A 25,048-nucleotide genomic window follows, 5' to 3' on the forward strand; every position below is an offset into this window, starting at 1 on the left:
CAGGTGACAGCAGAGCTAAAATCTTCACAGCAGGCCCCCTTCACTCTGCTACAATGATCAGGCATTCATGATCATTTTTCACTTCCAATTGATCCAAATAGACTTTGAGTCTTGACTGAGTCATTTTGCAGAAAAGTTCAAAATCTATGAGATCACCTGGTGAATGCTAAGGCCATTCCCAGTTAAAATACAACTTCAGCCTCTCCCCAGCTGTGGAGGATGTAGGGATTGGATGCACACAGGAGGACTAACTCGAGGGTGCTCTGTCACCCAGTGAGCTGTTGCCTTAATTTCCGCCTGACAGCACTTGATGTACAAGGGACTGCAGGGAGTTGGACCGAGTGCGGAAGGCCAGCTGTTCAGGAGGTAAGACAGAAAGAAGCTGCAGCTCATTTACACTGAGAAAGCAGAGCTGGAGCTTCTCTTTCAGGTGGTAAGTGACCAATAAACCTGATTATAATTTTATTTTTTATATTCTGAAAACTGTATGCAACAAGCCTCTACCATTAGAGACTGCTGTCACCACAAGTGCTAGCAGCAAAACCTGATGATGGGAATGAAGGAATGGAGCTAAGGACTAAGCAAGAGGAGTTGTGTTTCTAGTATTAACACCTGTAGGAGGTTTAAGTGAAAAACCCATAATTCTGGCTCAGAGCTGGTATACTTTTTCAGAAACCCTTTGATAATCAGGGCAGGCTACTGCAAAGCAGCTGGCTTGAGAGGAGTGTGGTAGTGCACTTGTGCAAGCAAGGACAATATTTACATCCATCTATATTCATGGCACAGTGTGGACTCCTAATAGCCTTCCTGCCAAACCTTGCTTAATAGTCCATTTGGAGAACCTATGGATCAGCTTCATTTATAAAAGTTTGACGTTGCACTCTGCAGTGGGAAAGAGATTGAAAAAGGAAAGTGCTATTTCCCGAACTTTTTCTGTGTTTCTATGCCTTCTTGTCTGCTGTGTCATCAAGTTCAGCTATCAGCTCTGAGGCTCACATTTTGTTCTACCTAATTACCTGTGATAAAGATGACAGAATAGAACTATAAGTATTGCTTATGGTACTTTGGCACCAAAGAACTTGTGTTGCCACTGTGGGAAATGCTGGGTAATAACCAAACTTTATTTGCCAAATAAATGTACTTTCTTGAATCAGCTGCTTTTCTTGCAAACCTGCTTGGAAGAGAGCACTTCTTAGGGTGAACCTTCAAAGGTCAATACCTTCCTGTTCAAAGCAATTCCTGTGTGTGATAGCCATCATCTTGCTTGTCTGTTTTCTCTGTCACTGCTGTGCAGATGGCCGTTATGGGGCTGGCCAGAATACTTTACCCTGCACCCCAAAAATGTTAACATTTGGCCAATTCCCATTATGTCCCTTCTTAATTAATAAGGTAAATATAGAAGCTACCTTCTCACTTTAATAGTTTCAATAGCTTTACTGAATATTTCAGTATTTTTACTGAAATATTCAGTAAAGCTACTGAATATTTACTGGCTATTTCAGTAGCTTTACAGGTATTTAATTTCTTTAATTTTGGATTAGTTTCCTCCTCTACTCATAGACACCCTGCAGACTTTGATGCCTTGGGGGTACTAAATGGGACTTTACACAAGATCTCCAGGATTTAACCAAGCCAGTGGTGAGATGTTGCCTTAGATGGGGGCCACAATGCACCCAAAGGACCCCACCCACCCACTCCCTTCTAGATATTGTACATTGCATGATGGTACCCAGTATTAATCCGGACTAGCCCTCCGCACAGCAAATCTCCAGGGTCAGATAATCCCGTTGCAATCTGTCCCTTTCCACCCCCGGAGGGCCCTGAATTAGGTCAAACGGGATTACATTTGCATTTTATTTATTTATCTTTTTTTTTTTTTTTTTTCCGTGCTGGTTACACGCACAGTCAGCCTCGGAGGAGGCGGGGAGGGAGGCGGGGAGCGGCGGTGGCTTTAGCCGATGGCAGTGGTTGATGCCCGGCGGCGGATGCCAGCGGCAGCCGGGCGATGGCGAGGAGCCGGGCGGCTTACGAGTACACGGAGGCGGAGGACAAGAGCATGCGGCTGGGTTTCCTGCTCATCGCCGCCGGCTTGCTCTCCCTCTTGGGTCTGGGTTGTTGCTGGCTTCGCCCGGCGCTGCAGGAGCGGGGCGGCGGCGGCTCCGCCAACTGCACGGTGCTGGCGGTGCGGCAGCTGGGGGAGCGCTTCGCCTGCACCTTCTCCTGCGGGGCCGCCTGCCGCGGCACCGCCCGCTACCCCTGCCTCCAGGTGCTGGTCCGCACCTCCCGCTCCTCCGCGCCCGCCCTGCTCCATGAGGACGAGCGGCAGCTGCGCACCAACCCCAAGGTGAGACCCGCGCTCCCTCCTCTCCCACCGTGCGGGCGGGGGTCCCGCCGCGGTCGGTGCCCTTTCACCGCTCCTGCTCCCGCCCTCTGTTCAGTGCGCGGATTTCTCTTCTAGAAGTGAAGGGTGGTAAGTGAAGTGTGGGGGCATCCGTCCGAAATGCCGCTCTGCTTGTTGCTGAGCAAAAAGTAGTGCGTCTCTACAGTGTGTATCTGTAAACATGCTATACACTGTACATCTATATTTATGTGTTGTGTTTATATCTATATAATCTCAGGGAAGGTTTAGGCTCGATACTGGGAAAAGGTTTGTCACCCAGAGGGTGGTTGGGAGCTGGAACAGGATCCGCAGGGAAGTGGTCACAGCACCAAAGCTGACAGAGTTCAAGAAGCGCTCGCTGCCAAACACATGTTGTGACTCTTGGGGCTGTCCTGTACAGGGCCAGGAGATGGTCTTGATTATCCTGGTGGGTGCCTTTCAATTCGGAATATTTTGTGATTCTATACAGCATAGTATAACATACTGTGTATAATCTATAATATACTATCTAGCGTATTGCACTGTACTATGTACTATACTAAGTATGATACATGCACACACAGACACACACAGACACAGACACACACACACAGACTCTCACACACTCTCACACTTCACTGCCATCCCCGTTCCGTCCGTCCCGCCCGCGTCCGGAGCGCAGCCCCCGGGCGGTGGCGCAGGGACAACAGCGGAGGCTCCTCTGCTCCTCTCCCGCCGGAGCCCGGGACGCCGGCGGGAGAGGAGCAGAAGCTCCTGCTGCAGGCAGGAGAGGAGCAGAAGCTCCTGCTGCAGGCGGGAGAGGAGCAGAAGCTCCTGCTGCCGGCGGGGCGGTCTGTCTGTCCGGGCAGCGCCCGGTGCCGCTGCGTGGCGCGTCCCGGAGCGTGGGGACCTCGCAGCGCCGCTCCCGAAAGCGCACGGAGACACGGTAATGGAACTGCTGCTGGCGGGGCGCTGGGGAAGCGGCTGCGCCAAAACAAAAGTTTCCCCCGTGCTGTTTTGATTCTTAAACTCCTCCATCACCCACACGAAAAGGGACCAAATGAAGAATTCGTGAAAGTTGCATCTTCCAGCAAACTGGGGAAGTCAAATGTATGACTTGTGCTTTCTCTTTCTTTAAAGGCAGTTACTCTGCCTTCTCCTTTTTCTTTTTATGCTGGGTAAGGATGACAGCACACACCTAAGTGGTGGAGATCTTATTAAGGAGTTTGAAGAAATAAAAAACATGTCAGAATACTCCTACTCCTGAAAGAACTTGAGATTAGGAGTGTATTGGAGAAGGAAATTTCAGCTCTTTGACTGAGATATGGATGCAACATAGTGCCAAGGGCCATGCTCAGCACGATGCAGGGACTGGGAAGCACGCTTGGGTGTCCAGCTGGGATGTGCAGCCTCACATCTCCTCAGTCATACTTGTGCTGGTGTGCTCCATCCCTTGGAAGGCAGGTTAAGTTTCACACTCAGGGTTTGAGGGTTGCTTTTTCCCCCTTGGCAGCTTGGAAGGGTGGTGGGGGTAAAAATCAGCAGAGTAAGTAGCAGGATGGTAAATCTGGCAGGATTTGGATTAAATTGTTGGCACCGCTAAGAAGTGATGAGTGATTGAAGCTGCAGTGCTGGATGGAGCCTGATCACAAAGCAGATGAAATGCTGGCCTGTGAGGGAGCTTTGCAAACCTTTTCCTGGGAGTGCTGCTGCCAGGCTCCCTGTGCAGAGGACTGTGGTGGCAGAGGTGTGCCAGCAGTGCCCTAGCTGGCCGAGCCGCAGGACTCCTCTAAACACCTCTCCATTTTCAGGTGGGCAGGGGGAGTTGGCAAAATGCAGGAGAAAATCCTTACCCTTTGAGAGGGGGTAAGGATGACGTGGCTCTGCAGAGGACGCAGCGTGGCTGTCCCCGAGCACGGCCCTATGGCCCTGCTGTGGCCATTCCAGCAAGGATGGGAGCTGGGAGATGGAAAGTGGGAGCTGGGAGATGGAAAGTGGGAGCTGGGAGGTGAGTGCTGATTGCCACCAGAGTGCCTGGGCTCAGCAGCTCTGGCAGCACCCGCAGGTTCAGCAGCAGCTTTCAAACTGGACCGTGACCACACTGCCTTTCTGAGTAGTCCAAGGGCTTTGTTCTGTTTTTACTTCTTGATCTTATTTTCTTCTGCCTTTCTGGAAGTGTGGTGGGAAGAGAAGGATTGCACCTGGCTGAATTGCAATTGCAGGGAGGCACTCCGAGCTTCAGAAGTAATGCCTGTAAATGTCACTCAGAAAACTATTTCCATTTAACAATTAATTTCATGTTAACTCTACATAAGAAAACAGGGCTGTTGGCAGTGTGTGGTACTTTCCCGCTTTTACAAATATAATCTGTTTTCTTTACCTTCCACCTTGCATCTCTAGATGTGGGCTGTTTACCCTGGGATATTGATTGCTGAGGACTAAATCTGATTTACCAGATTTGACCAAGCAGAAAGGATGCATTTTTTTTTTGATGTAACTGTAATCTTTGGTAGTAATTGAATTTATCTCAGTGGAAAACTGTGTAGAAAAAAAATGTACTCTAATTATTTTTCCTACTTTGAGAAGCTTATGTAAAATAAAAACAAAATAAGAAGGAAAGTTGGTTAGGTCTCTTCAGGAAAAAATACCTTTGTAAGGGATTGAAGTCTGCATCTGTTTCTTTGGTTTTCCCTTTTTTCCCTACTTCAATGCCTGTGGAGCCAAACACTTACACCCTCCTTTAATTTTTGATTTAAAGTCTTGCTTTCTTTGAAAGCTTTCAGGATTTTATGCTGGAACACATTAGCTAGAGCCACAGAGTAGGAATCTGCAGGATTTAATGCTCAGGATCCTGTATGTACTGATGAACAAACACTTAGAGCTGTTTAACCCTTCCTGTTCCCATCATATTTTTACATTATGCCTCCTTATGTTCATCCATTTAGACATACATACAACATGTTAATCAGTTCTCACTAGCTAGAAGGGAAGAAGAAGACCAATTTTTTTTTGAACATTTTTTAAATTTTACTTTCTGCTTAGGTGCTTCTCTTTGTGGGGTAGCAACTTTTCCCTGTAAATCAATAGTGTTGAAAGGGCATAGTTCAAGCTCCTTACAGCACACAACAATAAAAAATCAGTTGGTAGCTTCACTCCACCCAAAAATCCCCAGTGTATTTGATTAAAAATCTACTTTCTGTAGTAGAGCAGGCTGACATATAAACATATCACAGATATGAATGTCTGTTCCAGTGAGGAAAAATATTTTTCTAGATGCAGGAAAAAGAATTTTTTTTTCTTCTCTTGCTTTCTAAGATAATCACATCATTGTGCAGCCCAGGATTCATTTTAGCTCTTAAAAGATTATATAGCTGGGTCAGAGATAATCCAGGAATGTATATATAAAGCACCGAACACGATTACATTTGTGTTCAGTCTGAGTGATCTGTGGATTTCCTTTTTTTTTCTTTTCTGATTGCTGTCTCAGAGGAAGAAATTCATTGGAGTGACTGTAGCCTTTCTTCAGCTGCCTTGATAGCAACAATAATCTGGGAGATAAGGCTTAAGCAGGATTAATTCCAAAGTCAATTTGTCGCTGTTCCTCTCTGGCCATGGGGTATGTTGGTGGTGCTCACAGCCAGCGCAGGGACCAGGCCCAGGGGAGTGTGGCAGCTGCTGAAAATGTCTGCTTTCTGGCTTTTTAGACATTTCCCTTTCTACATCTGCAATTAAGTGTAGGGTTGGAAGAAGTTGCCCCCTGTTTTGCCAAGGAAACTTTTAGGGGAGTGACTGGTAAGACAGATGTTAGCAGCTGTGCAGAGGACCTGGTTCTCCCCCTCCTTGTCCCCAGGCAAGGGGCAAAGCAGCTGCTGCCCCTTGTCTGCTCTCCACACCTGCCTGTGCTCCTGTCATGCTCCTCTGTGTAATGGCTCCACATGACAAGATGATGTGCAGTCATCTCTTCTGTACACCTGTAAATAGACTTGGGCTTAATTTTTGGACTCTCTTAAATAGGGCTCATGGCAGAGGAGGTATCATAACAAAATACAACTTGACAATAATTTTGTGAGAGTCTGGAGCCTCTGGCTGGTGAAGCATTCAGATCTGTGTTTGGGCTGGTACCTGTGACAGGCAAACTCTGCAGAGGCTGCCAAGCAATTCCTCTGGAAGTGGGCCCAGGGGCCATGGATAAACCCTATAACCCACTTGTCTCACCTGGGCACCACTCCCTGCCTCGAGCCTCTGTGAGGGGTCATGGGTTTGATCACTCCTGGTGGGCTGTGCTGCTGATGATCATTTGCACTGACAGATGCAGGTGAAAGCCAGGCCTGGTGCTCAGCTCCAGTTCCCTCAGGACACTCAGCTGGGAGGGGGCAATCTCTGTACTAATGGAGCGAGTGCCCCTGCTCATGCCCTGCCCAGTGGGATGGTTGTGGCAGCCCTGCCTCCCTTCCACGCCATGAAGGTAACCCAGGAGTGCATGGAGACGCACACAGAGTTAGGAGAAGCTCATCTATTACTTGCTGTGGTGGGTTGACCCTGGCTGGACTTCAGGTCCCCCCCCAAGCTGCTGTATCACTCCTCAGGTGGATAAGGGAGAGAAAATATAATGAAAGGTTTGTGGGTTGAGATAAGGACAGGGAGAGATCACTCATCCTTTATCATCATGGGAAAAATGGACTTGACTCAGGGAAATTAATCAGCTTTATTGCAAATTAAATCAGAGAAGGGTACTGCATAAATAAAATCAAATCTAAAAATGCTTTTCCCCTACCCATCTTTTCTTCCAGAAAGAAGAAAACTTCTTTACTTCTTTACTTTACTTCTTAACTTCACTCCTGATTTTCTTTACTTCCTCCTTCCCACCAGCACAGAGGGACAGGGAATGTGGGCTGTGGTCAGTTCATCACACACTTGCACTCCTTCCTGTTCACACTGTTTCCCTGCTCCAGGGTGGGGTCTCTCCCACAGGAGACAGTCCTGCATCACATTCTCCAGCGTGGGTCCTTCCCACAGGCTGTAGTTCTGTATGAAGTGCTCCAGCATGGGCTCCCCTCTCCTGCCAGGACCCTGCTCCCATGTGGGCTTCCCTCAAAGCCCCAACCTTCTTTGGGCATCCCTTTGCTGTGTTGGGGGGTTCACCATGGGCTGCAGGTGGATCTCCACTCCAGCAGGTGTGGTAGGGCTGTGCCACACCAAACAATGGCACATGCTCTGTCCCACAGCTCACCAGGAGCCAGCAGGATGATCCTCCACAGGTCACTTGGAAACTGAGTTTGAAATCTTGCTCCTGAATTACTTTGTCTTCTGTTGGGTTGAATTGCTTCTACTTTGGGCTGGGATGTCTCTTCACATTTGAAACTTTCTTTGACTTGTAGTCTGTCAAGTCTGTTTTTTTTAATTAAAAACGTGACTGAATTAGGCAAGAATTGATCTTTGAAAAGCATGAAATTCAACCTGGAACTTAAACCATAGTCAAGAGTTCATGCATCTGTTCTTTCTCTGTGATTTGGAAGAATATCTGTCCTCATTAAGTGTTCAGAAGTACCAGAAATCTTTCCAGGCACCTGCAGAGACTGAAGTGGGAGCATCCAGCAGCAAACACAGATACAAATCCTACAAAACCTTGGTGTAAAGATGTATTGGCTATTAACTGACATTTTTACTGGTGTCCTAGCTTGCTTTCAGTTGGCATTTGTTTATGTTTTGATATCAGTATTTCATGCCATGTCCTGCATGGGAGGACTACAGATTTAATGTTTCAGAAACTGCCTATTGCCAAAGTAGAAATTATTTCACATCCATCCATCAAGTCACAGCAGCAAAATTTGTGAGGACACGATTCCCTTTTATCTGCCTGCTGAATCTGCTTTGGAGTGATAGAGCTGGCTGAGCAAAGTGCCCTAGAAGTGTGCTTGGGAGGCTGAGTGAAGAGAGATCCAGCCCCTGTGTGGGTCAGAAAGGGACAAAAATCACCTTGGATTGATTGGTAGGGACAGTGCTGGCATCCTGGGGAGGCAAACGAGCTCCAGCGTTTGTGCAGCAGCTGATAATATTCACCCTGGGATTGCATCTTGGGTGTTTTCTGGGGCTCAAGGCCTTTGTCACATTGAGTTGATGTTTCAGGGTGGTCCCTGGGATTCATATTTGGACAGGGACAATTCCTCTCCTCAGGACTCTTAATCCTCAACAGGCAGAAGCCTTGAGGCCACGTCAATTTATGGCAAGACCCCAGGCATCTCCTTTGTGTTCTCCACATGGAGACAAAGAGGAAGAGGTAGAAATGTATCCAGCATGCTTTCTGTCAGCTGGGATTATGTGTGCAGAGAATGATGTAAAGTTTGGGCTGTGGAAAGCATTCACTGTTGTGCCCAACTTCCAGGGGTCCCTCCTGTAGGTACTGGCAGCACTCCTATACACTGCCTTGCTTTGGCACAGGAAAACACAGAAGTGCTGCCCAGAGAAACTCTGTGGGCCCCTTTACATCTTCCAAACCAGAAGAAAAATCCCTGCCCTGAAAAACTCAATTTCTAATATCTTCATATTGAGCATGAGGACTGATGGGAAAAAAATGTGAAACTCTCTGTGGTGAAATGTCCTGGGAGATTGCTAAGGCTTGATACTTGTCTGTTCAGATGGACATCTCTTGGGGAAAGAGACCTCTCTGGTTGTTTCTAAGCCTGAAACTCAGCTTGGGGCTTACCAACAGCTCACCAGGTTATGAACTTTGTGAAGGATTCAAGTAATATTTTGTGGGGTGGAAGGTCTCTGAAGGATCCAGAGAAAGTTTAACCAGGACTGGTGGGGCACTGGTTGCACTTTCATAGAGGACAGCAGCAGGCTCAGCCAGGAAGAGGAAACATTTCAGAGGATAGAGGAAATATGTGTACTGGAGCCAGGAACACAGGAATAGGAGTTTTGAGATAGCTGGGTGTGTTTAGGCAAAATAATCTCTATTAGTACTTAGCTGGTTTGTCTAGTTGTGCATTTTGTGTGCTGGCTAAATAGTGTCTGGTTTGGGAGCTCTTTCTAGAGCCCCTAAAATCTGGGGGCTGCCTACAAGCTGGGGCTGGGAAGAGCAGTGTGGTGATTACTGTCAGAGGGAGGCAGTGAGTGCACAGCTCGTGGGATTTGGGGCCATTTCCAAAGCAGGAAAAGTTCCCTACAGGAAAACATCGGAGTGGAGGATGTTGGAAGCGCTGGAGCCCGGGCCAAGCAGGGAGGAGGGGACCAGGTGGAAAGGTGCAGCACATTGGTGCTGGCAGGGGGTCAGAGCAGAGCCAGCAGTGCTCTCAGGTGTCTTTGTGCCAAATTTGCTGACTCTGCCCAGCTGCTGCACAATGTGTTTGTGCACTGGGAGTGTGGAGGAAAAAGGGGAGTGTTTGATGCTTCCAAAGTGGACAACCAAACCAAAAATTCTGCTGACCAAGGAATATTATCTAAGATGGCAATAACAGCATGTGATAAGCCCTGCATTCTGGTTTCTGAAGTAGAGCGGTGTTGCCCTCATTTCTGTCCTACATCATCAGCAGTGGGACAACCCTTGTTCAGGGTCCTATGAGCAGGGAGCTAAATGGAGCTCTGTGCCATGGCAACACCAGCCAGGAGCCCATGTGAAAATGAAGATCCTTGCATGTGGAAAGGTAGGTTTCAGTCTGGAAGCAGCAAGGAAGACCTTGCAGATTCTTTCATTCTGAAGCATGCAAAACACTGGCAGCAATTGCAGGTGCTGGCAGAAGTGGTCAGATTTTACATGATCAGGGGAATAAAATCCTGAGATTTCTCTCTTGCCATTGGAATGGCAAATCTTCAAGCTGTTGTATGGTGAACACGGTCTTGTAGGTCTGTACATCTTAGGTATAGTGTGCAGCTGGGGGCAAGGTAAGACCCTGTGAAACCTCAGCAGGAGGAGAGGAAGCAGTGTTAGGCCATGGTGATGTTTATGCTCATGTCAGAGAGGGTATCACTCTCCCTGCTGTTCCTGCCTTCAGGACAGAGGAGAAATTAATGTTGTGATCAGCTGTAGGCCCCCCTTAAGGAGCTTCCCACACCCTTCACCTCCTGCTTCCTCATCCTTCCTAAGCAGGAGGCCTTTTAGCTCCCTTCCCAGTCACACTTTTTTCTGTTTGCAGCTCCCAGTTTTAAAGGCATTGAAAGTCAGTGTGTTCAGTTCATTTGGCATCCGTATGTCCTGCAGGGTGAAAAGCCTCTGTGTTATGGGAGGATCAGCCAAGCTCTGTCACTCAGTGGGGTTCAACAGCTCCTGTCATGATCTCCTGTGTGGATGCCTGGTAAAAATAAGAGGGATTGTGCTTGGACACTGAACTCTGATAGGCTGACACTTCATTCAGTGCACTGTTTGTTTTCTGTTGTTGAACTGCCTGTGGCTAGGACTTAAGGGTGGTGTGGCAGAGACTTGGAAACAAGGAGTGTGTGTGTGTGGGGGGTTTGTGTCTGACCCAGGGGGAGACTCTGAAAGCCCAGTCCCAAGGGCACCAAGCTATGGGAGGAATCTCCCTTGCTCTCTGGGCTTTGAAGCAGATGTCTGAGGGTGAGATCTGCAGGTAGCTCAGCTGCATGCTCAACTCTCCTTGACTTCTGTACAGCAGAAGTAGATGCTGAACCTTTCTGCTGAAGCAGGGCTCTGAGCCTTTTTTCTTCTTTCCATGTGTTGTACACAGTGGAAGAATACCTTCTTACATCAGTGGACATCAGCCAGATATCCCATCATCTGGGAAAGCTTGCTGGACTCTTTGGGATATTTATTAGCATGATACTTAGCTAAAGTTCTGATTATGTGCCTCACTGAAAATAGGAAGTTATGCAAATCCAATCCATGCAGCTGGCTCGGAATACATCAAAATGAAATTATCATTTTTACATTCATCATGCCAAACCCCAAAATATTATGAGGTGGTTTGGTTTAAGAGTGGAACAAACATGGCAAAGCCTTTATTTTCTTTCTGAATGCTACTACATTCTTTTCCAGTACCCGCACAGAATAATTAGCAATTGAAATGAAGTTCAACAGATATTTCTTTTCTGTTTCTTTGGAGCTTTTGTTTATTATTCTCAGTCCATTTCAGTCACGCTGGTATCATGAGGAAAAGGCAGAGAAGTGATGCCCTGAGTTCTTGAGCACAGCAGTAACCCTGTTTTGCAATGTGTCTTGGCAGTGCTCGTACATCCCTCCCTGTGCAAGAGACGATCAGGAGAACTCTGAGAATGTCACGTACAAGCAGAAATACTGGAAAGAGAAAGTGGGATCTCAACCGTTTACGTGCTACTTTAACCAGCACTTGAGGTGAGTAATCTCCATTTGGCTGGGCAGGAGTGCATCTGCTTAACAGCTGTCCATTGGTTCTGTTTGAACATACATATAAATGCATGCATATGTACATACACACACAGACCCCCTCCAGGGCAATGTGGTTTATCACACAGAGCTCAGTGAAGAACTTTGCAAGACAGCTCTACTGATGAAAAGCTGTATAGAAAGGAAAGGAGTATTTTTACAGCTTGAAGTAAAAATATAAAACTCTGAGAAAAGTTTTTGCTTAAAGCATGCAATTCTTATAGCAAAAAACATCTTGCCTTTTAACACATAGATGGCAGATTTCTGGTGTGGATATTAACATTCCTTTCCTCCACAGGAAAGAAACCCTACTGTGCTCATGGAAGAAAAGGGGAGATCAGTAAATACGACAAACTAACTCAGCAATTGTGTTCATAGAGGGTTAATGGATCAGATAAAAATAAACAGCAACAAAACTGCCAGGTTTCATACATGCTTGCAGAGTAGAAAAAAAAAGAATCTCCCCTTCTGTCTGAGTTCTTAATTTTGCTGCCAGTGTTGATGTGACTTCCGTGTGTATGACGTGTGGTTTCCTTCCTCCAGTAAACAGAAAGGGGAGGGAGTCCTTTTTCCTGTCTCTTTCTGATGTGATATGCCAGGAAATAAAAGGTCATGTGGCTGCAGGAGGAGGTTAGTCCTGTCCCACAAACACTAGAAAGTTAAATAGATGAGGGAATAGCCCATGACTTGCAGGTGCAATTCAGGGCTCAGTCTGGGAGTGTTGGCACCAGATATTTAAGTTCAGAAAGACAATCAGGAGGAAAATGGATGGCAGGTGGAGAAATGCCTGACTCACTGTGAGTGTCCTGCCGAGTGCCTTGGGGGCTTCAGCTTTGTCCTAGGCTGGCTATAATAGCTGTTGTCCTGAAGAGACTGTAGACCCAGTCAGCATACCCAGGATGAGTTTGTTGTCCCTGGTTAACCCTTTGCAGAGGGATACCACCAAAACTTTGTAGCAAAACTTTTTCCTTTAGAAGGGAAAGAAACATTGATTACAGCATGCAGAGGTTAACACTTAGGGCACTCTGAGTGATGGCATCAGACCTAGTCGGGGACCTTCTTGGGAGTCCTCTGGTCCACAAGGTGCCAAAGCTTGGATCTGGTAACCAGGAGCTGAGTTATGATTCTGGTTTGTATGGGCAGGCAGGTGTTGCCTGTTCCTTGTACTCCTGAGAACTGGGACTTGCAGCACCCACTGCCCAAGTGAGCAGGTGAGTCAGAAACATGGGATTGTCTGCAGGAGAAGTCATGGCTAGGATGCATCTAAACTGGTGTGGAAAGGATGATGTAAAAGGTAACTGTGTGACTTTTTTAGCCAGTGGAGAGAAGCAGGAGCCTTTTAGCTTACCCCAAAGTAAAGCCTGATACAGGTCAGATGCCCAGAGATGTTTATTTCTCTCCTGTAGAGGAGTGGAGGGTGATAGGTGTCCAGAGCTATGGGAGCTGATTCTCACCTTACATTTTGGTGTAGCAAAGACAAACCTTTTCTTTCTGCCTAGCATCTGACATTTATGTAAGCTGGCACTGAGAAATTATGCAGCATTCAGGAAGGGTTTTTTTTCCCTAAAGATGCTGAATCCTATACTGCTAGAAGTTTTTGCCAGCACAATGGCTGCCTTGAAACACTGCCTTTTGCTGATCATGCAACAATTCATACACAGGATGAGAGAGGCTTGCTGCCAGAGATACTAGAAGATAGTCTAAGCTGAAATGTATACACCATCTATTTTCTTCTGGAGATAGCAATGAGCTTTGGGAGATAAGTTCTGCTGACTGGGAATGTGCTTGCTTGGGTATACTTTTAGAGCAGTGATGACTAAGCAGCCTGAAAAGCAGTGAAAAGAAACCACAACAAAGAGGGAGAAATCTGTTCCCCTCAAAATGTTTTCTGACAGTATTTTTTCACTGTGTGGATAAACGAACTGTTCTCTGTCAGTCTGTATAAAATGTATGGTAAATAGTTCCTTAGAGAATGTAGTGTTTGTAATATTAATACTCCCTCTTTTGAAACAGCAGAATAAAATTCTAGGTAAATATGCAGGCAATGAATGAACATCTTCTCTTCATAGAGTTTACTCAATTTTCATTGTCAGAACTGTTGCTGCATGCAGAGTGTCCTGTTGGGTAACTTCTCCCTTTCAGTTTGGTGGGTTCAACAGGTTATTTTGAAAAGATGAAAAAAAGGGGTGCCATTCTCACAGTTCAAGCTAATGTAAAAGGGATGAGAAGCAGACTTGGCAATTTCAACCATTCTTAGTTACTGTAAATCAAACTACCCAGCAAAATTAGCTTCCTCACATTTGTCTTAGGGAACCAAAGTACAGCTTATCTTGGAGCTCAGTGCTTTACTGAAGAGTGAGGTTTTGCTTTGCCACTGAAGGCACTTAATTTCAATGTTGCACTCTTCTCTGACAAGATTTGGGACAAGGGGTTCAAGCTGCATGTTCAAGTTGCTTTTCTGGATCTCTGGTGAAGGTGCCCGTCTGTTGGCATGATGATACCCCAGTCTGAAGGAAGCCCAGCACAGCAGAAACCAACCTTCAGTTGGTTTCAGACTCTAAAATAAAGGACAAATCCAGATGAAGTTCTCAGGCTGTTGCCAAAGGTTTGAGAAGGAGCTGAGCTCTAGGGCTTTGGTGTTCTGGGTCCCACACCCAGTGTCCCAGCAGTCTGCAGTCATGACCTCATGCAAACAAGGGCCATGGCTGCATGCCCTAAAGTGGGAGGCCTGTGGGAAGAGGCAGGATGGGGAAGATCCTGTCACTTTATTCCTTCATGTTCCAGGTGCCATTGACATCCATGACAAGAACAAAAAAGAGAGAAGCCAAGATTGCCATGAGCTGAGACATCACTGTCTCATGCCATGCAGAGACAGGCAGAGCAACCTGTGGCAAGTCATTTCTTATTAGTGGCTGATTTCTATGGCACTATTGCTTGTTAGCTCTGGGTTTGTCCCATACACAAGAACACTCTGTGTTTCCTTTGCTGTGGCACAGCAGATGAGCCAGCCATGCTTTAACCCTCTCTGTGTTTGCTGCAGGATGCTGTGCATAAATTCATCAGAGATTTGAAGAGGAAACCCTGTCAAGTGATTAGTGACAACCTGTGTGTTGTTGGGGTGCCCTGCAGGGTTCCCACTTATCTCAGAATAATTATGTGTGCAAGCCAAGGGTGCTCAGGTAGTAAGGCTGCTCATCCATAAAATGTTGGAATATAAATCTTGGTTTGCTCTGTTACTTCACAGTTTTCTAAATTAATTCCCTCCACCTGTGGAGCAGTGCTTGGGCCTGAGGGGGAAAGGGCTTGACTGTCAGTAAGACACTGTGCTGCCTCTGCATGCAGCCATCCAGCTGAGGATCTCTGCAACTTGCAAAAATAAGGGAAAAAATGACTGCTTGTCAGAGTGAAGGGATGTGAATATCTGGGGGGGAAAAAGCCAGTGTATTTCAACCATCTTTAAATCCAGATTGTGTGAATACCAAGATATTAGTAAGGTTTCCCTATCCAGCACCTCCACCTCTGTCAGCTATTGTTGTGTGACATTATGTTCATAAGTGATGACTGAAATGCTTATGTGCCTGTAACCTTTTGGTCCTACATGACATTTTGGTAATCTGTGCCCTCCAATTCTCCCCATGATGTTCAGTAATTGCTCTGCAGGCTCTGATGGAGGCCTGTTTTATTTGGTGTCTGAGCTACCTGGCAGAACCTAACAGGGATGTGTTGTATAATGCAACTAATCCAGTTATCCCTGCTCAAAGCTTCACAAGGGTCTAGCCCTGAGCTCAAAGTCCTGCTAAAAATAAGTCCTGGTCTCACCTTTTAGCAATGAAAACAAAATTCCTTCCTCTTTGTCTGTTCAGGGAAAGGGAAAGCTGTGTTTTCAGGGGTAGGGCAAAGGCTTCTTCGGGGATGTTTTTTTCCGTTTGTTTGTTTTTTCACCCTGGGGCTGTTGCTGGGCAGAGGTGGTGCTGCACAGTGGCCATCACTGCTGGCAGCAAGAGCCAGCTCTGGATGCCTGAGCATGGCTTGCAATCACTGCAGGGTTTCCTCCCTTTGTCCCACTAGGCCTTTTTCTTGCCTCTGCCACTGTTTTATGCATGGATAACTGGTGGTAGGATTTTGGGTGCATCTCCTCAAGAGGCTTTACATTTACTGGAAACCTGATTGGCAGCATTGCTAGAAAGAAGAGACTGCCAATAATCGTGCTTAGGGTGAATATGCACAACCCCTCTGCCAACATCTTTGAACTGAAGTACTGTAGAAAGTCACAGAGCAAAGATGGGTTTATTGAAGACACTGTACTAACAGGGGCAAGGCAACAAATTTAATTATATCAGCTGATTTTCATAGGGAAAAGAAACATGTTTCTAGGCATGATGTACCTCCTTTTGGTTCAACATCACTGCCTCAGCACCAGGGGAGTGATGCTCTTAGGCTTTCCAGCAAGGACTGGTCTTTACCATGAAAAGTCTTCCCTTGGGGACAGAGCCTTTCCATTTCTGTTTCTAAGTAAAACAACAAGCCTTCAGACTGTGGGAGCAGGCAGGTCACCTTTAAAAAGGTAGCATGAAAAGTCAAAACTGCTAGGTTTGCCAAGCAAACCCAAAGCAGCTACATTACTGTGTTTCAAGTGCTGCAGAATCACAGAACACTCTGAATTGGAAGGCACTCGCAAGGATCATCCAATCCAGCCAATGGCCCTGCACAGCACCATTCCGAGTCACTCCATGTGCCCAAGAGCATTGTCCAAATGCTTCTTGAACTCAGACAGTCTTGGTGCTGTGACCACTGCCCTGCAGAGCCTGTTCCAGTGCCCAACCACCCTGTGGATGAAGAACATTTTTCAACCTGAACCTCCCCTGACAAAGCTTCCTGCCGTTCCCATGGGCTCTGTCACTGGCACCACAGAGAAGGGATCAGTGTCTGCCCCTGCTCTTCCCCTTGTGAGGAAGTAACTGCAATGAGGGCTCCCCTCAATCTTCTCTTCTCCACACTGAATAGTGACCCCAACCACTACTCATACGGCTTCCCCTCAAGGCCCTTCACCATCCTCATGTCCCTCCTTTGGATGCTCTCCAACATCTTAACATCTTTCTTATGTTGTGGCACCCAAAACTGCACACAGGAATCAAGGTGAGGCCACTCCAGTGTGCAGGGACTCTTGCTATACTTAAAAATAGCAGTAATATCCATCTAAACCCAAACCTCAGCTCCAAACTTACTTAAAGGCTTTGTCTTTGACTCTTTTCTAAAAGGGAAACTCTTTTGAATTACTAAGTCATTGTCATATCTATAATGAGTGTTTGACATCCATCACTGGTACCTTTGGTATCTATGTTTTCAAAACATTTAAGATTCAGTCTAAAAGATATCTTACTTTCCCCAATCACACTTTCTTTCCTTTAATTGAATCCAATTTTCTAGGTTTTTGCTTGTCCCTTATTTTTGAACTATCTGCTTAAAAAAATACTTGAAATAATAAGTTCAGAGCTGTGAAGAATGAGTGTTGCCCATTTATGGCCTCCTTGCCAATTAGCACTCTGTTGTTACAGGTGATGATACAGTAACTGTGGGGGAGAAGGCTTATGCCTCTTGTGAGAGGATTTCTCTGTTCAGGTGCACAGTTTGGTGAATTTGCACCCATGAAGTTAATACTGCTTTATTCAATTTATAGTCTCCACCTGTGCCTGCTTATATATCTTGAGGATTTTGGTTGTGCAGAATTCATACATTCCACTACTGAATACACCTGGGATTCTTTTGCTATCTTTTTATGCTGCTGAATTTCAGATTTTATATAGCTGAGCTGCTCACAATCAGAGTTTTATTCTGCTCCTTACTACGGAAACAAAAAGAGATGAATGGTGCTGGCCTTGGAGACTTTCAGGCTGGCACAGTGCAGAGGATTCTCCACACAGCAATTTTGGGTGAGAGACCCCCAAATGCAAATGCAGGTGTAATTAAATCTGGCATCAGGTGTAGCTTGACAGTCTGGCTCCAGTAGCTCCTTAAGGATGGATAAAACTCTGTAGACTTGCAAGCATCTCCATTCAATTTCTCAGTGAAGGAAGAAGAGTTCCTTCTTTTTCCTCGACAGAGAATTCTTTCTTAGGGCTCCTGTCTGATCAGGACAAAGCTATCATGGGAGAGACAGCACAGTCATTGAGCAGGTATCTGCTCCCATGTGCCACAATGTTAGGAGACCTTGATTCCCAGGATGTTGCTGGATGGGCCTGGTTTGCCAGGATTTTAGGCTGTGAGGCTTGTTGCTCCAAGAAGTGTCAGGTGGCATTGGTGAAGCAACAAGCGATGGGAGTGCTCAATGTGAGTGAGGACCAATGTGAGTCGAGACTATAGATATTTTTCTAGTTGGAGAAAGTTCTCTTTCCCTCCTTTGCAGATAGTTTTCCAGCAGACTGTGTGTCTCTGGCTGTAGATGGGAAAGCAAGAGCAAAGTGCAAATGTCACAAGATCGATTTAATAACTATTAAACTGCAAGGGAGAGCAGAAAGAGCCAGAGCTGAGAAAAATCTGCCATCACATTTTGCCAACAACCTTCCAGACTTGGAAGAGGCAGATAGACAACAGGTCTTTCAGACATGTGGCACAGCTATATTTCCAAATGTCTCAAGATACTTCCACCTCAATTCTCCTCCTTCCTTCGTTTCCCTTTGGAAGTGCATAGACCTGTCACAGACCCCACCATGAGTGTGTATTAGATGCTGCTGCTGGAGGCAAGGAGGTTCAGACCTTCGTGGGAGTCTTGACAAATTGTCCCTGTAGGAGCCTACTCAAGTCTACTGAGGCCCTGCTGTGTGCAGCCCCAAATCCCAGCCTATTGCTGAAACAGCCACTGCTGGGAAGGAGCTGACTTGGGAGCCTTGGCCACCCAGGGCAGGCTGTAGCCCTGGTGGGGATGGATTTCTTGCAGCCTGCTGCCTGCCAGTGCAGCTGGGCTAACCTGGGCCACCAGCAGGCCAGTGCTGAGGACAGGGACCAGCTCCCTGCCCAGAGCCAAACCACAGCCAGGGCTTGCTTCATCAGGAACCTCCATGGAGCCCCATGGACACATCAGTGCTCAAAGCTAAAAGTGAAGCTTTAATTACTGTTTAAATCCTTTCACAGGGCCTGATAACATTTGAGGTAGATATGTATAAATGCTGCCTGGTATTATGTTTTTGCCAGAGTGGTTTGGCAATCCACAGTCAGTGTGATCCTGTATCTCTCATGGCTGTTTGTGATGACCACATTTGCTGGAAGATCTAGAGCACCAACACTTTTTTTTTCTTTCTTAATCCAAGTGAACTTGTTAGCCTGTAAACACTGCAAGTGGAAAGCTCTCCCAGTCTGCCGTGAGTGCTGGTGATAAAAAGGCAAATGCAAGCAGTGAATGAAATAATCCACTTAATCATTTTCTAACACTTTGGCAAATAAATCACCTCTACTCTTACCATGCTAGATGGCTCTCACTTATGAATTGGCGGTATTATGTTGATTTATCTTTTCTCCGTCTTCTGTTTCCCAGGCCGGATGATGTGATGCTGAAGCGCACCCATGATGAGACTGTTCTCTTGCACTGCTTCCTCTGGCCCGTGGTGACTTTCCTGGTCGGAGTCCTCATCGTGGTCCTGACCATCTGTGCCAAGAGCTTGGCTATCAGGGCAGAGGCGATAAAAAAGAAGAAGCATTTGTGAGTGGCAAGGCCGCTTGTGGAAAGAGAAACCTGCAAGAAGGTCTGAGGTGGGGCAGCCTGACACACCTGCAGGTCTGCGGGGCACCCAGCTGCAACTCCTTCCAGGGTCTGATCTGTGGTGGAGTAGCTCTTGTCTCAGGACTGTTCTTGGGAGATTGCCCCGTGAAATGCCTGCTAATTGCTTCTTCTGCTATGGCACTAAATAAGTATATTCTACCAAAAAAAAAAAAGAGAAATCTACACTGCACCAAATATGCTGTGTGCTGTTAGTGCTGAAGAGCAGCTACCCAGAAACTGAGACAGTTTATGAAACTCCCTGATGATGTTGCTTTCATCTCTACAAAGCGATCTTTGCTAATGTTTATTAAGAAATATTTAAAATATTTACTTTAGATAGAACATATTTCCAAAATAATAAAAATTTATTGTTTTGGGGGTTTTAACTTTTGGGGGTTTTCTTTTTTTTTCTTTTTTTTTCTTTTTCTTTTTTTTTAATGCTTTAAGGCAAACGTGACATTGTGCTGGTTAGGTTTTTTCCCACTGTGTAGAACTTAATTTTGAAGTTCAAACCTTACCTTCTGTCTAGACAAAATCTTTCATCATCACCCATTCACTGTGATGAAATGTAGAAATCTCTCAGAAATACTTCTTTAAAAAATGAAACAGTTATTGGAAAAGATGATTAAATACTAGATCTACCTTTATTGCCTCAGTGGTATTCAGTCCTACAGTTTTTCTTGCCCCCTCTCAGACACCCTCTTCACGAGTGCTCTGTGCTGTAAGGAGCAGGGATTTTATAGTAGTGGTTTTACAGGAGTATGTTTTACCAGCATCCTGCCCAGCCAGTGGAGTGCCTGAGTGCTTGCTGAGGAGAGCCTGTGTGTCACTGGTGTGACTCACACCACCAGAGAGGGACAGCAGCTCCTTGCAGGGCTGTGGGTGTTTGCTGCGGAGCTGCCCATCCCAGTCACACCAGCGCCACGGAGGCTGCCTCCCAGGGGATGCTCCACAAAACACACGGCACTGTGGGCATGGGGTCTTGCTGGGTCTGCTTCCTCTGCTTGCCCCACCCTTTGCTCTGTGTGATGGGAGCACCAGCTCTAGTCCACTTGCTCAGCACAGAGAGTTCCATGTTTCTGGCAGTCTCCCAGAGCACATTTTACCCTGCTGTAGTCAGGGGCTGGGGCCAGAGCAGTCTCATGGCACTTGTCATTGCCCCACAGGGCCCCCCCGGGACCAGCTGTGCAGCTTGGCAGTGCTGGAGGGCAGCAAATGGAAAAGCCATGTGGCTGGGTCAGGAAAGTGAGTGATTACTGGCAAAGCACTTTAATCTACATTAACAATTCTGCAATTCTAAACATACTGTGCATTATACTAATCTCTGATATTCTTAGTATTATGTGTAAAAACCTTGGGGTTCGTTGTGATTTTAACACATAGCAGAAATATTTCCTGAGGATGAGAAGAGTGCTAGATTTGAAAGGCTGAAAGCTTAGTTGGCACAAGGCACGATGACAAACCTGCTTGTATCGCTCAGTGTCCTTTTCAGATTGTCTTGTGTGTTTTAGAACTGATTTCCATAAGACCTCTTGTACACACTGTGGTGCCCAGTGATGAGGCTGATGCATGGCAAGGGCAGCAGAGTGACTGGAGGTCATTTGCTGCTTCCCTTCTTACTTGCTGTGTGACTTTTGGAGTGTCCTCTGGTCCCAGTCCATGCTGGGATAGCTGTCCCTTCAAAGCAAGTTAAGGAAATGTGTTTGTAGGTGTAGGAACTTGATGCTTCTTGGCACATTACTCTGTATGAAAGATGCAGCTGGCATTGGTTGCGCATGTTCAAGCACCTCCAATCCTGCAGATGAAAAATACCTCTTGTAAGAAAATTTTCCAATTCTTTGCGTTAAACACCACCAATTTGAAGGTGCCTGCTGTCCAGCCCACACTGATACCTTCTGTCTCAGCCTACTGAAAAGAATAGTGCTGGATATCCTGGGTGCAGAGAGGTTGTGAGCTCTCAGCCTCTCAGAGGAAAGCCTGCAAGCTTCTGAAAGAGCTGTCCTGCAAAGGACACTGTGTTTTGTTTCACTCTTGTCTCACTCTTGTGGCCTTGTTTGCATCCACTGCGATTCTCTTGCCTCAGCAACCCACAGAAACACTGCATTGTGGGTCTGATTTGGGGGTTTGGCTGCTGTTTTTTAACATATATATTACTTGCTCCCACTCTGCAAATCACATAAAGCTGCAGGTGGTTTGGTTATCTGAGTAGGGTGATGCCAAATTCTCTTCATCTATTTTCCTTGGTAGCTTCTTACAGTTAAGAGGAATAAGCCTGATTTTCTACATCCATTCGCCCTTTGTTTTCCCAAGGGAGAAGGAAACACAGGGTGACACACATTCATCATGAAATTTTAAACCAGTAGCTTGGGGCTCACAAATCCAGATTAACAAAATCCTCTCTTTCTTTGCTCCAGAAGCTATTGTGAGTGAATCCTACAGCTGGTTCTCTGAGCAAAAGGCAAGAAGCAAATTGGGTGGATGCAGCTCACTTGATTGGCAATCATATATTTAAATCTGTTGGAAATGCCTTTTGCAAAGGCCTCTGGAAGAAAGTAATGGCTACAGAGATGATATTATATTGTTTTGCTGAGAGATTAACACCCCAAGTTAAATACCAAAACAGGTATCCAAAGACCAGCAATAGGTATGAGCCTGGCATGGCAGTATGGGACGCTAAGGGAAAAACTCAAAATCCTAACATTCAGTCTTCTGTCTCATCCCATCCCTCAGTAATTTAGAAATGTCTTTTTAATCCCTGTTCTTGATTGTGGAAGCTGGGGATTTCCCTCTAGTGGATTATTCACTCCTTGGCTTTGCAGATTTCCAAGTTTTGTAGTGTGTTCTCTGAAACATACTTGCAGCCAGAGCGGCTGCTTTTCCCAAAGCCATCTGCAGAGTTGGCTTTTGCATTTTATTCAATATTTATATGCCATTGCTTTGAGGAATTTTGTTCTGGCATGCTGTCTTACTGCTCTGCTTCAGTAAGACCTGCCTTCGCTTTCATGTAGTGCAATTAAATCAATTTGCTGATACAGTATCTCTCTATGTTAATTTCTTACCCTCATTTTAAAAGTTGTAGTAATAGAAACACTTCTTGTTGTTTTTTTCCCTGCTTATGTGTTTCTGTGTTGCCAGTAACAGACAAGATTTCACAAAGTTAGGAAATATGGCTGTTGAATGAACAGCTTAATTCAAATTCAGACAGATGAGGGATGTCATGGGAGAATCCAGGGGCATTTTAGAAGATCTTTACCCATAATCTCTGCTATAAACGTAGCCCTTTGACAGGGGTCCAGCGCAGAGTGCTGGATTTGAAGGACTGTTTTCAGCTCAGCTTTTCGGCAGGTGCTGCAGGATGCAGGTTGGGAAGTGCAGTGGGGAGGTAGCAAGGTCTCAGTTTCCAGACTTGCACTTCCAAGTGTGTTTTGAGGGATTTGTCCTAGAACAGAACAAAGACATCTGCGAGGTGTGAGAGCACAGATCTCTCCATGCATCTGCTGCGTGGCACAGCCTGCTGTGCCCACCACCCCAGCCCTGGTGCTGCCATCTGGGGTGTCCCTGTCTGCAGTTTGCTTCTTGGGAGCCCTCCTGGCTGAGCCAGGCTGTGGTGTCATGTCCACAGGAGAAGGGATGTCTACAGAGGGCTGCCACACAGCTCAGCTCATTTCACACACTGCACGAAAGCATCCATCAAGTGTGTGTTATCCCATCGAGTCCAGCTGGGAAATGCAGAAGGGGAAACATGGGTCAATGTTTAAAACCTTTTAACAGATAAAGTGGTAGGGCTTCAGTATTCCTCAGGAAGTGTCTAATGCAATTTGCTAAGGCTTACTTGGAAAATGAAAACTTTAAAATTGGCAGCGGGGCTGGTCTGACAGCAGGACAGTGTGGATTGTCTGTGAGCAGAAGGGAGGTGCTGTGCAAGCATCTTTGCTCAGCACTGCAAACACAGGAGCTGCCCACCAAATCAGGGCTTCTGCAAACTTTAGCCTAAATGGCCAAAGAATCAAGAACAAACACGTGGAAGAGGAGACACCTAAAACAGTGTTTAATCAAAAAGAAAAACACTCATGCCATGGCTTATATTTCAATAATCAGATGAGAGAAAGCACAGCTGAATTTCTAATTATGATGCCTATTATATCATGCAAATATGGTCTTTCAATCCCTGACAGAAATCCCATAGCCAGAGTTATTGAAAAATCAGCTTATTCCCATGTGTGGTTTTCTCTGAGAATCAAAGCCTGTTCGGTTTGGGGCTTTTTTTCCCCCCTCAGTGTGGAACAGCTGCTGTTCCTCCATTAACTTTCAATCAGAAACAAACCTCTTCCCTTTCTGGCATCTTAAGAGGCTGCTATGCTGATCTGTCAAGCTAACAATCTTTGCTGCAGAAAGCATGAGCAGGAAAACCTCCGAGGGAATATGTGTGCAATTAATCATGCTGCCTTGTCAGGTCACAGCCCCACTGAATGAATCAGCCCCACAGTCTGGTATTTGAGAGGCTGTGCAATTCCCCCTCTGGTTTGATAGCGAGCCCAAATGCTGCCATTGCCTGCACTGGGCTCAATTCACAGCTCCTTGGTGGTCTAATGGTTTGAAGTCTGGTAAGCCAAAATATCCCTCTCTGTGCATTGGGTGCATGGCTGGAGATGCTGTAAAAAGAAAAAATAATAGCTTATTACACTACATAGCTGTAATTTGCATGTAAAATTATATTATAAAATGTGTTGGCATGGCTGTAAATTGCATACACACCTAGAGTACACAGTCTCCAAACAGCACATGCAGCAATCAATTGAAAATAACCCTCCCAGAAATTCAGTACTGCTTCTGACACTGCATTAAAGAAAAGCAAACACTGTAATTTAATTTAATGAGCTAATGGAGCTCAAGCTTTACTTTTAATAATATAACTTGTTCATAATGTTTCAGCTAGCAGAACTTCTATCCTTGTTTTTATTTGCATGCCAATTGCCATTCGCTAAAAGCAATTGGAAAAAAAAATCAACCCGTAAGGTCTTTCACATAATTGCTTGTGCAGCAGCTGAGGGTTTCTGGACAAAATACTTCAATTTGGACCCCATGCAGCAGAATCATTTCCTTTCCCCTCTTGCAGCAGGCTGGTTTGTCTCATGGTACCCACAGGAGAGGGAGCAGGGCAGCCACCCTCTCTGCCCTGCTGTGTCCAGCCAACAGCACCTCTAGGATGCAGTACCTGGGATTTGCCAGGGGCCTGGATATCAGGAGCACTGCCAGGGGGTGGGGCTGTGGGGAGGGAGCATCACCCAGGGGCATCAGGGAGGCAGCTCTCAACTAAGGCAAATGTGGAACATCAGAAGGGGCATGGGTTTGGCAAAGAATGAAATCTTCCATGGAATCCAAAGGGCTGAACTATACTTCTCTGCACTATTCCTCTGAAGAATAATGTTTGAGACAAAAAATTGCTGTGAAAATTCCAAGAAATCCTTTCTTAGGCAGAGGGAGAGTAGTTTGGAAGAACCAAACATACAACAGCACACCTAAACAGCAGGTAACCTAAATCCTTACTAGTTTTTCTGAAAAATCATGAAAAATAGGTCTG

The 25,048-nt window shown here is 46.0% G+C and overlaps 1 protein-coding gene across 1 annotated transcript; it reads left to right on the forward strand.

The window, feature by feature from the left end:
- Positions 1-1,960: 1,960 nt before the first annotated feature.
- On the forward strand, positions 1,961-20,053 carry KCNMB4 (potassium calcium-activated channel subfamily M regulatory beta subunit 4). Its single transcript, XM_036401157.2, has 3 exons — positions 1,961-2,344; positions 11,536-11,663; positions 19,243-20,053. The coding sequence occupies exons 1-3, from the start codon at positions 2,006-2,008 to the stop codon at positions 19,409-19,411; spliced, it is 636 nt and encodes a 211-aa protein (XP_036257050.1). The 5' UTR covers positions 1,961-2,005; the 3' UTR covers positions 19,412-20,053.
- The last annotated feature ends 4,995 nt before the right edge of the window (positions 20,054-25,048 follow it).

This window comes from Molothrus ater, chromosome 5, assembly GCF_012460135.2.
Source record: "Molothrus ater isolate BHLD 08-10-18 breed brown headed cowbird chromosome 5, BPBGC_Mater_1.1, whole genome shotgun sequence".
Classification (NCBI taxonomy): domain Eukaryota; kingdom Metazoa; phylum Chordata; class Aves; order Passeriformes; family Icteridae; genus Molothrus; species Molothrus ater.

Excerpts from the sequence above, each read along its gene's own strand:
- KCNMB4 (XM_036401157.2), top strand. The coding sequence starts at position 2,006 with ATGGCGAGGAGCCGGGCGGCTTACGAGTACACGGAGGCGGAGGACAAG. Across the intron at positions 2,345-11,535 it reads AGCTGCGCACCAACCCCAAG|TGCTCGTACATCCCTCCCTG; the intron begins GTGAGACCCGCG and ends GTGTCTTGGCAG. Across the intron at positions 11,664-19,242 it reads TACTTTAACCAGCACTTGAG|GCCGGATGATGTGATGCTGA; the intron begins GTGAGTAATCTC and ends TCTGTTTCCCAG.